Source organism: Manis javanica, chromosome 12, assembly GCF_040802235.1.
Source record: "Manis javanica isolate MJ-LG chromosome 12, MJ_LKY, whole genome shotgun sequence".
Lineage (NCBI taxonomy): Eukaryota > Metazoa > Chordata > Mammalia > Pholidota > Manidae > Manis > Manis javanica.
This window is the reverse complement of record NC_133167.1, coordinates 62,426,366-62,442,974: the sequence shown is the minus strand read 5'-3', so window position 1 is coordinate 62,442,974 and position 16,609 is coordinate 62,426,366. Positions and strand designations below refer to the sequence as shown.

Here is a 16,609-nt window from a genome sequence, read left to right as displayed (position 1 = left end):
TGTTAGTTGCATGAAACATCTTTTTCCATCCCTGTTCTTTCAGTCTGTGTATGTCTTTGGGTTTGAAGTGAGTCTCTTATAGGCAGCATAAAGACAGGTCTTATTATTTAATCCATTATGACTGACTCTGTGTCTTTTGATTGGTGCATTCAGACCATTTACATTTAGGGTGATTATCAATAAGTATGTACTTATTGCCATTGCAGGCTTTAGATTCGTGGTTACCAAAGGTTCAAGGGTAATTCCCTTACTATCTAACAGTCTAATTTAACTCACTTCATGTTCAATTACAAACAACCTAAAGGTTCTTTTTTTTTTCCTCCTTTTTCTTCCTCCTCCATTCTTTTTGTGTTATGAATCATATTCTCTATTCTTTGTCTATCCCTTGGGTGACATCTATTTAGCCTGAGGAATACTTCCATCTATAGGACTCCATCAAAAATGCACTGTAGATGCGGTTTGTGGGAGGTAAATTCTCTCAATTTTTTCTTATCTGAAAATTATTTTATCCCTCCTTCAAATTTAAATGATAACCTTGCCAGGTATAGTATTCTCAGTTTGAGGCCCTTATGCTTTATTGCATTAAATATATCATGCCACTACCTTCTGGCCTGTAAGGTTTCTGTTGAGAAGTCTGATGATAGCCTGATGGGCTTCCCTTTGTATGTGATCTTTTTTCTCTCTCTTGATGCTTTTAAAAGTCTGTCTTTATCCTTGATCTTTGCCATTTTAATTACTGTATGTCTTGATGTTGTCTTCCTTGGGTCCCTTGTGTTGGGAGATCTGTGCACCTCCATGGCTTGAGAGACTATCTCCTTTCCCAGTTTGGGGAAGTTTTCCGCAATTACCTCCTCAATGACACTTTCTATCCTTTTTTCTCTCTCTTCTTCTTCTGGTACCCCTATAATGTGAATATTGTTTCGTTTAGATTGATCACCCAGTTCTCTCAATATTGTTTCATTCTTAGAGATTCTTTTTTCTCTCTGTGCCTCAGCTTCTTTGTATTCCTCTTCTCTAATCTCTATTCCATTTACTGTCTCTTCTACATCTAATCTGCTTTTAAATCCCTCCATTGTGTTTCATTACAAATATGGAATTTCTTAATGATTGAATCTCCGACTTAAATTCATTCCTGAGTTCTTGAATATTTTTCTGTACCTCCATAAGCATGTTTATGATTTTTATTTTGAACTCTCTTTCAGGCAGATTGGTGAGCTACTCAGCCCGTAGAGTGAGGTTTGGGGTCATAGGGGAGTGGTGCTGGTGCCTGGGGGGAGGAAAGATCTGTTTCCTGATTCCCATCTGTAGTTCATGTCTCCAGTGTCAGAGCCAGTGGCCAAGCACACAGGTGTAAGCATCTGTGCTTGGCGTCTCTAGCTGTTGTAGGCGGGGCCTCCCTCTGGCTGACCTGACATCAGCACAGTGACTGCAGGCTTGCAAACCAGTGCTGGCAGTCTAGGAGGAAGGCGCAGCAGGCTGCATGTATGTCACAGTTGGGGGACCTCAGAGCTGAGTAGGCAGCCAGGTGCATAAAGCGCCTGAAGCTCCTCAGAGTTCCCACCACTGGGCGGAGCACACCCAGACAACCTTTTCCAGCTCTCCCCTCCCCTGCACAGCAAGCTCTGTGCAAACCCCACCCCTTCAGCAGCCCTCTCACGGCTAAGAAGCCTCTCAGACTGCCTGCCTTTCCTTTGTCCTGTTCCTTCACAAATGGCAGCAATCTCTCTCTCAAACACTCCACCTATCTGAGCTCCTCAACGTCCAGAGCACCACACAGTGTAGGTTTCTGCTCCCAAAGCAGTCCTCCAGGGCTCCGTGTTCAGGAGTTCTAGGCTTCCACCCCCTCCCCCGCTCCATCTCTCTTCCTGCCACCAGTGAGCTTGGTGGGGGAAGGGCTTGGGTCCCGCCAGATTAAAGCTTTCATATGTTACCCTGTTTTGTGAGGTCTGCTCTGTTTGTGAGGTCTGTGTGCAGTCTAGTTCAGCCCTCTTTCTTGTTGCTCTTTTAGGGTTAGTTGTATCAATTAACTAAATCATACTATTTGTGGTTTGGGGAGGAATTCTTCATCTCACCTATCATGCCGCCATCTTGAATCTCTTCCTCTGATAGTTTTTTTTACCCAACTAGAGTTTGAGCCTTCTGAGGGAAGGGACTGTTTATGCTCACTGTTACATTTCCTGTGCCTACTGCATTGTGGTTTTAATTTGCATTACCTTGAAACTAATGAGATTAAGCCCCTTTCTGTGTATTTATTGGCCATTCTGTGAAGTGCCTGTTCAAGTCTTTTGCCCATTTTTCTATTGATATTAACTCCTTTAGAAAATTATGTAGACCCTCTTAACAGAGTAGAGCATGTGAACATGTTTGTGAAGAACTTCTGTTTTCAGCCTTTGATGAGAGACCGTAAAATTGCCTGAAAATGGGATGTTCTTGAAAAAGTACACAATCGCATCAGGAGTAATAGACTTTCGCGCGGTGGTGGTTCATCATTGGTGTGCACTAGAATCACTGGGGAGCAACACTGGAAACACTCATGAAGTGCGTGGAGGGTGGAGCCCTGCATCTGGATTTTCTTAAAGCTCTGCAGATTGCTATGTCCATCCTAAGTTGAAGACCATTACCCAGAGTGAGACTTCATTTGGCATTGTTGCCAAGGAGAGTTATAGGAAAATAATGATCTTAGGAGAAAAAAAACTTCTTAGTTTCTGGTTTTAGTTTACTTTTAAGTTCTGTTAAAAATTTGTTTTCTTAATTTTGGGCTAAGAGTAATGCTGCTGTGAACACTCCCATATAAGTTTTTGTGTGTACATATGCTTTCATTTCTCTTGGGTGTATATCCAGGAGTAGAATTGTTGGGTCATATGGTTAATTCTAATTAGCATTTTGAGGAACTGCCGAACTGTTTTTCAAAGCAGCTGTACCAAATGACATTTCTGCCAACAATGTATGAAGGTTCTGATTTCTCAACATCCTCACAACACTTTTTATTGTCTGTCCTTTTTATCATAGCCATCCTAGTGATGCAAAATGATGTATTGTTGTTTTGATTTGCATTTCCCTGATGGATGATGGTGTTGCGCATCATGTCAAGTGCTTATTTTCTATTTGTAGATCTTCTTTGAAGAAATGTCTATTCAAGTCCTTTGCCCAATTTTTATTAGGTTATTTGCCTCTTTATTAAGGAATTGTAGGATTTCTAGATACAACTGACTTATCAGATACATTATTTCCAAATATTTTATCCCATTGTATAGGTTGTCTCTTCACTTTCTTGAGGGTATTTTTTGAAGCACATGAGTATTTAATTTTGATAAAGCCCAGTTTATCTTTTTTTTTTTATTCCTTTTTTGTTGCTTGTGCTTTTGGTTTTGTATCTAAGAAGCCATTGCTTGAGTCTGTCATAACATTTTATTCTATGTTTCTCCTCAGAGTTTTATATTTTCACCTGTTATGTTTAGATCTACGATACATTTTGAGTTAATTTCTGTGTGGTGTAAGGAAGGGAGGGGTCTAACCTCAGTGTTTTGCATGTGCATATTCAGTTGTCCCAGCATCATTTGTTGACAAGACTATTCTTTTCCCATTTAATAGTCATGACACCTTTATTGAAGATCTGCCACAATAGCTTTTTTGGGATTTGACTGATAACATTTTTTGTTGCTTTTGTTTACTAGTGAAATGAGTCTTTCTCTACTTTTAGGAGGGAGAGAATGAGGAAGGATAGCTTTTCTAGTTTTTACAGTCCAGGTTAAAGCTCTCATGTGTTTTTTACAAAGTGAGTATCTCTATATACTTTCTGAAATGTGTCTTTTCTTTTCTTCATCACTTTTATCTAAGCCTACTCTTTCTTTTGTCCCTATTGTGCTGTATTCCACAACTTGGATTCTACTTACAGCAGTTTCTCTCTGTTGAGACTATTTGGTGAGACTTGGATTTGTTGATTATGAGAGTTTATAATGCTTAGACTGTATCATAAGACCTTCCTTAGGTCACATTGGAGTCTGCTTGGATCTGTTTATAAATGGAATTGTGTTGAACTCCCTCCCAGTTTCTGCTGTTGTTCTCAGACTGACCTCCTTGCTGTCCAGTGAGCAACTGCTATCAGCTTTGAGGCTCTTCTGTTCTGTTTTTTTGTCATAAGTCCTCATGCCTTCCCATACTTCTTCCTGCAGTCATGCTTATATTGTGCAGGTCTTGTAGTTGTCAGAGGTTTGTTTCTACCCACTTACATTTTGAGTTTTGTCTCTTGATTTTGTAGTATGTGTTGTCTATCTTTGGTTTTGCTATTCTCATTGCTTTGTCTGGGTTTATAAGGAGATTTGATTAAAAAATAAACTGCCATTGCTATTATCTTTCCAGAATCCTCTCATTGACAGATGGTTTTTTTTATTAAGTTAACTTAATAAAAAATATCATCTTATGAAGGTTTCACATGAGCAACATTGTGGTTACAACATTCACCCGTATTATCAAGTCCCCCCACACACGTCCCATTGCAGTCACTGTCCATCAATATAGTAAGATGCTGTAGAGACATTATTTGACATTGACAGATGTTTTTAAAGCACGTTCTATTCCTTTTCTGAAACAGGATGGTATCAACAAGTTAAAAAAAAATGCAGTCCAGTAGTTGATTCTTCCTAGTTCATAACTCCAGGTAATTCTATAGTGAAACAAATCAGAGGAACTTTTTCTAGGCTGAGTTAAAGATCATAAAATGTTATCATACCTGTTGAGTGTGTACCATATTTTGGCTGTGCTAAGAATCAACTTTTCCCTTTCAGAATAACAAGCCTTTGTACTCATTTGAAGATAATTCAGACTATGTTTACGATGTTATGTGGTCACCCACCCACCCAGCCTTGTTTGCCTGTGTGGATGGCATGGGAAGGCTGGATTTGTGGAATCTCAATAATGACACAGAGGTAAGCAGGAAAATAACAAAAATTGCTCTGAAAAACAGAAAATTGGAGATTTATTGAATAATTTGTAAAATTCCTTTTATCCCAAGGAATGTAAAAGGGCTCTCTGTGTAGCTTCACAAAGAAACCAAATAAGCTTTGTATCCTAAATAATAAACAGCATGCTGTGCAGAACTGAAGGGAGAAAAATAATGTTGCCAAGAGCACTGGGGCATTTCCTTTTACTTCTGAAAAAACACTATCATGTCTCTAATGTCCTAGCAGAGTCTCATTCATAAGGCAACTGGGTTATTTTTCACTCATAGGCTAGAAAGCGGATAATTACAGGTTGTTGAAGTATATTAATTTTAATTCTGAATTTCTAAGTTACCTCTTGGCCTTTATAGAAATGCATATCATCTGTAAACATTAGTTTTAGCCTGACTTGTTTGAATGAAGGAAAAATTTATTTTGATGACTTGTTCCATAAGAGAGTGAAAACTGTTACTGTTACTATAAAATGAATACAGACACTATCAAATTTCCTAAATTGCTTTACTAAAATCACTATTAGCAATGAAATTTAACTGCCAGTATTATTTATATTTAGCCAGGTACACATTTTTACTCACTTAGGCTTAAAATGATGTTAGGATTCTATATTGCAGTGTGGTGAAGTAACGTTGGCAGTTCCGTCACTAACAGTCACTGGGAAAGTGTCAGTGTCGTCCTCCGCAGACCACTCTTTCTCATGTCTCTTCATGTTTCTGGTGGCATCCTTACCTTGAAGTAAAATATAATTGGTTCCATAGGACAAGGAAGTTATATATTGGAAATATAAGAATTTTAACTGTGCTAACTACTAGTTTAGTAGTTTGAGGCAAAATGTTAAAATACAGCTATGAAAAAGTATTAAGCCCTGGCTAGATGATTGGATTTGACTATACATTTCTAGTTACCTAGAATAGTTACCAATTTTATTTTCCTAGTTTGGGTTTTGGTGTCAGAGATTTGTGGTTACCATTAAATTTGGGTCTTTCTTATAATCGTTAATTCGAAGAACATATCTAAATTACAATTTTTCTCTAGTAATTTTTGCATTCTAGGGGGTTCATCATTTAGGGATGACTGATGTCTGTTAGAAGGTTTATTTTAAATCAGATTTTGTAATTCATATTGTGCTTTAGTCTGAGTCAGGCATTGCATGTTTGCTCTGAATATGGCAAGTTTCTTTTCCCTTAGTGTAGGAGAGATGCAGTCAGATTCCAAGGGGCGGGTGCCATCATCCTGCCCTGTCTCAGACAGTTCATGAAACAAAGGCTTTGGAAAGACCCATACTGCACCTTCAGTATGAGCTGTTTCTAGTAGCTGTGGATGAATTCACAGGTTTCAACTGACAGACAGGCGAGCTACAAAAATAATTCCTGCCCACTAAAATTGAACCATCATTTGTTTATCAGGGCTTTTGAGATATTTCTTTAAAATGGGGTTGTGGCCATCTGTTTTCAAACAGCTTGACTTCTTAAGTTAAAACAACAACAAAGAAACCTTTATTAAAGAGAAGATCTTTCACAATGATGTATCCAGTTATGTGTGAATTTCTTATATAAGGACTTAAGTTATTTTCCCAAACCATTTTCAAGGATTGACTGTAATGTCATATCACTGAACAGAAAGAAGAAAGTTGGGAAAATTTTTTATCTATTTTCATCTTTGTTTTAAAAAAATGTAACCAGATTGGAAGGAAGAATAATTACTGTTTTACATGTCCGTAGAAATCTTGATGAAACTTTTAACATTGCACTGTATTTTAAATGGCTTCAGGTCCCTACTGCCAGCATTTCTGTGGAGGGTAATCCTGCTCTTAATCGTGTACGATGGACCCATTCTGGAAGAGAGATTGCTGTGGGTGATTCTGAAGGACAGATTGTTATATTTGATGTGGGAGAGGTATGGGGCTCACTTCCTGTTATTTTGACATGCCTATTTAGCTTTCACAGCATTGTAGTGATGGTATCTTCATAGGTAAAACTAGTCTTTGAGATTTACGAATTGTATAAGCCACATGATTATAAAGATAAAACTTAACTTTTCACCACAGAAATGACTCTTGAGTTTAGTTTTCTTTTAAATTGGTTATCCTGTGTCCCCATGCAACATACTTTGAGGTTAATATCGTATGTTGGTAGTATGTTGTTTCTTGAAGTATAAATTGTTGGAAATTAGAAATTCTTCAGGCAGAAGAAGAAATTTAGAGCTATTATTGGACTTTGGAGTTTTCCAGAATAGATATTGAGATAAGATTTTATTTTTCTGTATTAATAGATTTGTTTAGGCCAGGTGGTAGAAATGAAACGTAATATTTTTTGAGAGTTATATGATGACTATGTGAAGTGTGCATCTTAACTCCTGAGCCTTGTTGCAAAGCCATTTTCAATGAATCCAACAAGCTGAGTTGCAGCTTTCATCTTTAATGCTTGGGTTGGCTGTACACAATGCCCAGGAGTGATTTCCTCCTTTTATATAGTCCTGGCTAGTGCCTTAGTCACTTCTTTTTGCCTTATGATTCCCCATCCTGTCTGGACACCCTGCAACCTCTAGCAAGTGGATCTGGAGAGAGATAGAATGAATCATTTAGAATAGCTAATTGAACTATCCACACAGGTGAAATTGCTCTGTATCTGCACTGTCCAGTGTGGTAGCCATTAGCTACATATGGCTGTTGAACTCTAACATGTGGCTAGTACCCATGAAGAACTGAATTTTAAAATTTACCTAAGTAATTTAAGTGTAAGCAGTCACATGTATCTGGTGCTACCATATTAGATATCACTGTCCAGTCCAATCTAATCTAATATGGTAGATTTAGAAGCAGGCACATCCATTATCCACACTGAGTGGTTTGTGCCCTAATATTGGCAGTGTCAGATTTTTAGTCATAGGACTGCTTTAGTGAGGTGAAAACATCACAAGCCTCTTTTCCCCTTTTGCTATTGTTATATCATTAAATTGGTAAGAAGCGGCATACTTTCTGATGAAGGGATTAAGATACAAAGCAAGGTTATCTTATGCTCCAAACAAAAATAAATACTTATAAGAAACCAGCTCTTACAAACCTTGTTTCAAAAACTATTTTATGCCAGGAATGTTGCAAGAAGTAAACATTTTTAAGGAATTCCTCACCACCAGCAAAATCCATGAGATAGTGAGTACATCAGTTTTATTTACAGAACATCAGTGTTACTCTCTCTTGCATTGATGATGATAATCACAAAATCACTTCTGAGGTTGTCACAACACATTTCACAAGTACCGTCTTTTGTTTCAAAATGTTGTGAATCACTGTGATAGTCCCTGTAATTTTGAAAAGGCCATTCTGGTCAATTATTACTTTTTAACAGGAAAAGTATTTGAAAATAAACTGAATAATAATGGATAAGGTGATCTTTTATTTCAGTGTACATAAAACATTGTCTTTCTTTTAATAGCAGATTGCTGTCCCCCGAAATGATGAATGGGCAAGATTTGGCCGAACACTTGCGGAAATTAATGCAAACCGAGCTGATGCAGAGGAGGAAGCAGCTACCCGAATACCTGCTTAGCTCCTGAAAGTGGGATATGTACCTTAGTGGATTTGGGGAAGACTCTAATTAGATCCTAAGACTATTTGCATGCTTCTGTCTAAATGATAATTTATAGGAAATTTTTGTGGATTAAACCATGGGTTTAATGCGAAAGGCAAATCTTAAAATGTCCCTTTTGTATAACATACTTCTTGTTTTGGATTTATGTCATTTTTAATACAACTGATTATCTTTACAGAATGCAGCCTTTTCTGAATTCTTATACACAGGTGTATACTTGATGTTAGTTATTCTTTTGAATTCTTTTCAACTTATAACACTATATACAGTTATTTCTAAGGCACAGATTAAATAATAAGTTCTGCATATTTTTAAAAAGTCACAATTTCCTGTTATGCTGATAATGTTCTCACTAACTAGAATATATAGGAACATTGTTTATTCTTAGCCATGGCATGCATACATCTATCCAAATTCCATTCTAATACCCTTTTTCTTCTTTATAATTCATGTAATAATTAAAAATAAAAGCAGATATGCTTTAACTTTTCAGATTTTCATTTTGATTTAGCCCTTGTAATTTACATTTTTCCATCTCTTTTATAAAGTCTTTTTTTAAACAGCCACCTCAAATCTTATAAAGGTTTAAAATGCGTATATGCCTTAACTATACCATATAATATACTGCATTATGAACTAATGGTTTAGAGAATCTGTTGGTGAAAATTTTCTCCTAGGTTAACTTTTTCTTCTTTTCTTTTTTTTCTCTTATTTTCTTTCCATCTAAGATATATTTAAAGAATGACCAAAAAACTGTCTGTTCTTTTCACTGATTGAGATCACTGTGCATGTGAGCTCTCTGAGGCTGAAGTCTCCTTTGAGAGAAATAGATTTCATGGTTGCAGTAGCCATGAAAGAAAAATGCTCAAATGAAGTTTGTCACTGAATCAATCTACATCTTGAGATTTGTTACCACAGTCTTATTTATAAGTCTGAAACGTAAGTGACAAATCTGAGAAGTACTGTTGAAATGAACATATTTCAGGACTAGAGGAAAGGATTATGATCACATCTCAGTTTTTTTCCACTTTGAATAGTCTATACCCTTGATCCTGATCTCATCCTTCTGAAGTTCAACTATCCTTTATTCAGCAGAACTTGAATTAGGAGGAAGAATAGAAATGATAATTTGAATTTTTTGTTTAAATCTTATATCTTCCTGGTGAAAGATGAATTTCCAAATAGTAAGACTTCTTAACTGTGAGTACTGTTTAGTGTAAGGAATAACTGACCAGGAATACTAGACCCAAACTCTAGTTCTGTCTCTCTCACTCATGAGAAGTGTGATTTTAACTAAGTCTTTCTGTCGGTCCCTCATTCTTTTTACCTAGGAATTAAATTTGGATTAAATAATTTCTAGATTTCCTTCCACTCTAAAATTATTAATTGTAAGTACTTCAGGAAATCCTCCATTTTTATATATTCAGTTTTCATAAATTGACACCCTCATAACTGCCTATTATATACCAAAGGTAAATTTTTCCTATCAGCAGACAAACATCTCTAGTTATTATTTCATGGTAGCAATGTCTGTGAGTCAGAAGTTCAATTTCAGCCAGATCTCACTGTCTTTCTATAGAAAAATTCATGTAATCACTATAATAGTTATTATATTTTTGCCCTCAGTTTATAAAAATGACTAGAAAAAGAGAGAACATAATTATGACTGATGTTGGTAATCAAAAGATGTGGTAAATCAGATGCTCATAACTGTGAAAGAATAAAATCAGTATTTACAAAATTCCACCAAAGAGTTTATGCTTTTTAGGAATAATTTCTCCCCTGTTTCTCCCAAAAATGTAGTATGGACCTTTGCCCATGTAACTTCAGTCTATATTTTTAGGAATGCATGAATTTAATCTGAGGAATTGCCTTTTAAGGTTGGCTGTAGAACAGCAAAAGAGAAAGTACTGAGACCGTCAGTGTTGATATAAAATCTTCTGACAAGCTGACTGTAAAAGTGTAGCACATATTACATAGTTTAACCCTTTTGTCTTTAAAAAATATTCATTTATGGAAATTATCCCTTATTTATTACCAGTTACTTTTTTTTTCTGAGTGGGAAATAAGCTACAGCTTTCTGGCTAATTTCTTATTTTTTATTTATTGTTTGGATTCTCTCTTTGAGAATTTAAAGATTACTGGTTTCCCTTGTTTGCAGACAGTAATGAACTTACATTGAGTCTCAAAGAATCATTCCCTGGTATCAAAAAACAAAAATTAAGCCAAAAAAACAAAAATTCATTAGCAGACCCCATCTTCCATTATAGATACAGTTCCCTACAAAATTTAATCTCTAAATATGAAATATTGCAAAAATGCTGAGATAGTGCGTCTTGAAGGAATGGATGACTTAAAATTTTGAGCCTAAGTCAAGGGTAAAAAGCCATCAGCTTTGCTTCATTTGATAGGACTTAGTGACTGGATTACCACTGAGATTTATTTTTCTCCAAGCTACATAGAAGCATGAAAGGAGTTCTAGCTTTCCTGCTGTCATCTTGCTGATTGCTGGACAGCTAGGGACCTTAACAGGTTTGTGAAAAACTTGGGAATATTATTTAAAATGACTCAGTTGAAAATGGTGGAAAATTATTTATCTAGAGATCTAGTTTACAGATTCTAGGGTCTTCTGGTGATACCAAAGAATTGGACATTTGCCCCAAAGTTAAGAACACCTATGTTCGGTATTTCATTTGAAGTAGAGAATTAGAATAAACATTTAAAAACATATTTTTTTATCTTAATGCCCCTAAAAGGTAATTTGCTTGTACTTAGTGTATTATATTTTTATAATCCTTCTTATATAAGAAATGCATTTTAGAAAAAGATCCTACAGTCCTAACCAGACCCCAGCTGGAGCACTTTGAATAGTCACCACATTGTGATGCTTTTCTCAATAGGCTGATGCACTCAGACCTTTTGTTGGACTTTAGGTGTACAGCTCTCTCTCTGTCTGCCATGTTCACAGTTCTCCAAATTCTTAAAGTTTGAATGAATTTCATGGATTTAAGTTTTCAGTATGTGGCTTCTACCCATTGATAGTTTCAACATAGCAAATCAGTCTTTTACAAACTTTTCTAAAATTACAGTGTTTTGTGTTGTTAGTTTCATAGCAGGAATCTCAGTTTTGGCTTCTTAATATTCCATTACCAGTTCCCAGTCAGAGGATGGAGCAGCAGGCACTCGGGTAAGCCTTCAGAAAGGTCTGTTTTACTTTGTGAGGGCACTTATTCAGGTCTCTGGTAATGCATTATCATGCCTCTCTTTTAATGTACTTGATTTGGTCAGAAAGTTGTGGGCGGTGATTGTGTGGGTGTAGAACAAACACACCAGTGTGGTGGTGAACATGCAGAGACCTGACTCTGTGACTCTGGAAATCAGGTATACCACCAGTAAGGCTTTGATAGCAAGTCATTTTATCTTCTGTGAATTTTTGTACTAGGCTTTTTTAAGTTTTCTGAACAAAGCAATGGAAATGCTTTGGGACAAAATCTCTTACAGTTAAGGGTGGCCTGGTATATGAGAAAAAGAACATTGGGCTCAAACGACCCAAGTTCTATTCCTGATAGCCCATTACTAGTAACGTCACCTGGGACTAGGATCAGTATTCTCATCTGTTAGGAAAATGTTTGCTTTCTGTGAAGATTACATGAGATCTTGTATATGTGAAGACTTTTATAAAAAGTACCACAGAAGTAAGTAATTTTATTTTTATTTTTTTTTTAAGAATACAAGAATGGAGACAACCATTTTGGGTAGCCATCTGTGCAATGTAACAAAAGCTCATTTTCTAAGGATTAAGTGGCTTGATGCTCAAGATATTTTTTTTTTAATTCTAAGAAATCACATCACATTTTAACTCTCAGAGGTTTAGGAGTAGCAGCAAAGTGAGGGGAAAATATTAGTTGCCCTTAATAAAACATTTCCTAAGAATATTTTTTTCCAAATAAATAAATAATAATAATGCTTTTTTCCCTTACTACTTCTATGGTAAATGTATAAATTATGCTAGTAGAAAAAAGTGACCCACTCTGAATTTCCAGCCTATACTTCATCTGTTCCGCTTATGTGAATTACATATAGAACATGGACTGTGATGTCTGGAAGCTTAGAAAAGAGGATGTAGAATCCCTTTTTCAAATCAATGAGAAAACAAACTTGATTTAGAACTACCCACCCACATAATAGCAGAACTGGAATCAGTCACATTCACAAAAGTCTGGGAACAACAGTTATTCGTTACAACTTAGGCAGTATCCTTCCTTCTCCCTAGCATCAGTCCCCTTAGAAATACTGTGCTCACTGTAGGAAGATGATCACTAGAAGGAGGGTCTTCATACTTAGGGACCTGTGTGTGGCTGTCAGGTTTAGAGAAAACTTTTAAGATGAGTCCTGTAAAAATATCTTAACTTAAATCTGGATTAGCAGATCTCTGCTGTTTCATTGTATCTAAAATGTGATTTCCAGAAAAAAGTAAAGACCTGACTTGTTAATGAATACAGTTGAGCAGAAACTTAGTAAAATGACTAGGCCCTTCCTAATGAACCTCATTTCCAATAATGTTTGGTACAGTCATGAATTGTCAGTACTTTGAGGGTCGTTAGATGGATTTTGGAGGATCTTTCATCTTCCAAAGGCTAAATAAATGGTCTTTGCGCTCCTGAAATCAGGACCTACTTGAGTAGAGTTTGTATCAGTTGAGAAAAAGACTTGAATTTTGTGTTGCAAATCAGTACAGTGCAATTCATAGAAAACCTGGGTTTTCCTGCTCCTCATCTTAGGTCATCTTAGGTGAGTCTTTTCTCTCTCTAGACTTTCATCCTCTTTGTTGTAAAGTGAATGCGGCAGTAATATCAGCAGTACAAGACAAGCATATAACTGGAAAAATACACCACTTAGGTCAAAAGCTTTGAAAGGCTAACTGAACACCAAGAAGTCATGCTTTAGTCAGAATTATATCAACTGACAGGAAATAATTAACTACTAAATCCGAATGCTTGGTTGATAGGAAAACCCTTTCAAAATACGGTCCTAAGGTTTGTATTTCCAGTTGAAAAACTCTTGGACTTTGAGGCAACTTGTGTTGAAACTCAGTGAACTATACCTTTGAGCATATGGTTTCTCCTCTCTGTTCATTTCCCTCTACCACCTCACAGGGCTGTGACAGAATTAAGCCAGAATCTATATGTGAAAATGGAGTATGTACAAACATGAAGCATTGCAATTATAGGAGGTGATAAGTAAATAATCTTCAACCAGTGCAATAATTTCTCTTCAGTAGCTCCTGCAAGTCTACATACAGCCTCTATCTCTTGGCTGTTAGAGGTTAAAAACAAGCTCTCACAAATTCAGAGATCTCTTCTAACACTTCTCCTTTACCACATGAGGTTTTCTGGCCTGACCAATTAGGATTCCCTTGTAATCTCAGTTTTTTTTTTTCTTGCTCCTTCTACTGAGAGAGACCACAAAGCCAGGATGAAGTAAGTTACAAAGACATGGAATTGGGAAGATCTACTCGAAGATCTTGGCACCAGCACTTTATGCTTACTGAAATATGTCTCGTTTCCAAAATTTATCTACCTTTTACTTCTGCCTTTGAAGAAACTGGTCTTTGTACATTTTGACAATGTAGTATTAATAACTGGTAACATTTATTGATTATATGATTTATTGATTATATGATTTTTTTATATATACACACACACATATACATACATACACATATTCTCATTTATTCTAGCTCCCTTGTAATGTAGGAACTATTATGATTACAAATTTACAAGGACAAAAGTTAATTTGAACCAATTTCTATGGGCCTGATTTGTAGTCAGTATCCATGGTGTAAATGCTTCCACCACGGCCAATAGGAAACTACCAATGTGATGTCACTGAACATGGAGTTGGAAAGGTTCACATATAATGGGCTTTCATTGAGTTGGTGCAAGCCAGGTCTAACAAATCACTAGGCTTGGGGACACTGTGACTCACAATCCAGAAATTAAACCCAGGCTGTCTGATTTTAGAGCTGTGTTGTTATCCACTATACTACACTGCCTTTATGATTGTAGTTAACCAACAAGTCAGTTTTTTATTTGGATAAGCCTACATGTGCCACATGTAATGCCACATGCTTAAAAACCCATAAAGCTGGGGGGGCGGAGCCAGGATGGCGGCGTGAGTAGAGCAGTGGAAATCTCCTCCCAAAAACACATAGAGCTATGAAAATATAACAAAGAAAGATCTTCCTAAAATAGAGACCACAGGACACAGGACAACATCCAGACCACATCCACACCTGCAAGAGCCCAGCGCCTTGCAAAGGGGGTAAGATACAAGCACCGGCCCGGCGGGACCCGAGCACCCCTCCCTCCGGCTCCCGGCGGGTGGAAAGAAACTGCAGTGGTTTTTTTTTTTGGCAAGTGCTTTTTGGAAGCCTTAAAGAGACAGGGCCCCCGTTGCTAGGGAGGCAGGGTGGCGGGACCGGTGAGCGGGTGCCTGGGACCGGCACCTGAGGACAAAGATTCTCCCGCGTCTTTCCCCTTTTTTTTTCTCTTTTTGGCGAGTGCTTTTTGGAAGCCTTAAAGGGACAGGGACCCCGGTGCTAGGGAGGCAGGGCGGCGGGACTGGTGAGCAGGGGTGCCTGGGACCGACGCCTGAGGACAAAGAATATCCAGCGTCTTTCCCTGTGGGACCGGTGGAAGGGTGCCTGAGACCGGCACCTGAGGACGGAGGAAATTGCGCGTTTTTCCCCTTTTTTTCCCTCTTTTTGGCGAGCGCTTTTTGGAAGCCTTAAAGGGACAGGGACCCCGGTGCTAGGGAGGCAGGGCGGCAGGACTGGTGAGCGGGTGCCTGGGACCGGCGACTGAGGACAAAGAATATCCCGCGTCTTACCCTGCGGGACCGGTGGGCGGGTGCCTGAGACCGGCACCTGAGGACGGAGGAAATCGCGCGTTTTTCCCCTTTTTTTTTCTCTCTTTTTGGCGAGTGCTTTTTGGAAGCCTTAAAGGGACAGGGACCCCGGTGCTAGGGAGGCAGGGCAGTGGGACTGGTGAGCGGGTGCCTGGGACCAGCGCCTGAGGACAAAGAATATCCAGCGTTTTTCCCTGCGGGACCGGTGGGCGGGTGCCTGAGACCGGCACCTGAGGATGGAGGAAATCGCGTGTTTTTCCCCTTCTTTTTCCTCTTTTTGGCGAGTGCTTTTTGGAAGCCTTAAAGGGACAGGGACCCCGGTGCTAGGGAGGCAGGGCGGCGGGACTGGTGAGCGGGTGCCTGGGACTGGCGCCTGAGGACAAAAAAAAAAAAAAATCGCGTGTTTTTTCCTTTTTTTTTTTTTTTTGTTCCCTCTCTCATTGTTGCTGTTGTTGTTTTGGTTTGGAGAGTGCTTTTTGGAAGTCTTAAAGGGGCAGGACAGGTCACTTAGACCAAAGGAAGGGAATCTGGGGATCTCTGGGTACTGTAACCCCCTGGGCAGCAGGAAGCACAGAGGCCCCTTACGGAGATAAATAGCCTCCAGGCCGCTCCCCCTCCAACGGGGCTCCACCATTATGGAGGAGCAGCCCCAGCCAGGCCACGCCCACAGCAACAGCGGAGATAAACCCCATAGCAACTGGGCAGGAAGCAGAAGCCCTGTCTGCGCACAGCTGCTCAGTGCAAGCCACTAGAGGTCGCTATTCTCCCAGGAGAGGAAGGCCACAAACCAACAAGAAGGAAAGCTCTCCCAGTGGTCACTTGTACCAGCTCTGCAAACTATCTCTATCACCATGAAAAGGCAAAACTACAGGCAGACAAAGATCACAGAGACAACACCTGAGAAGGAGACAGACCTAACCAGTCCTCCTGAAAAAGAATTCAAAATAAAAAACATGAACATGCTGACAGAGATGCAGAGAAAAATGCAAGAGCAGTGGGATGAAGTCCGGAAGGAGATCACAGATGTCAGGAAGTAGATCACAGAAGTGACACAATCCCTGGAAGGATTTATAAGCAGAATGGATAAGATGCAAGAGGCCATTGAAGGAATAGAAGCCAGAGAATAGGAATGTATAGAAGCTGACATAGAGAGAG

At 38.4% G+C, this 16,609-nt stretch overlaps 1 protein-coding gene across 4 annotated transcripts in view; it reads left to right on the top strand.

Annotated features, from left to right (window-relative positions):
- Nucleotides 1-14,211, top strand: part of DYNC1I2 (dynein cytoplasmic 1 intermediate chain 2) — a 73,812-nt gene extending 59,601 nt beyond the window's left edge. For 2 of the 4 annotated variants that reach the window (XM_017655965.3, XM_017655967.3), the window contains 3 exons: nucleotides 4,785-4,925; nucleotides 6,726-6,851; nucleotides 8,393-14,211. In XM_017655965.3, the coding sequence (XP_017511454.1) occupies nucleotides 4,785-4,925; nucleotides 6,726-6,851; nucleotides 8,393-8,503 (378 nt within the window). In that variant the 3' untranslated portion in view covers nucleotides 8,504-14,211. Of the gene's footprint in view, nucleotides 1-4,784; nucleotides 4,926-6,725; nucleotides 6,852-8,389 lie in introns of those variants that run through there. The other 2 variants (XM_017655963.3, XR_005062540.2) reach the window with 2 other exon arrangements.
- The last annotated feature ends 2,398 nt before the right edge of the window (nucleotides 14,212-16,609 follow it).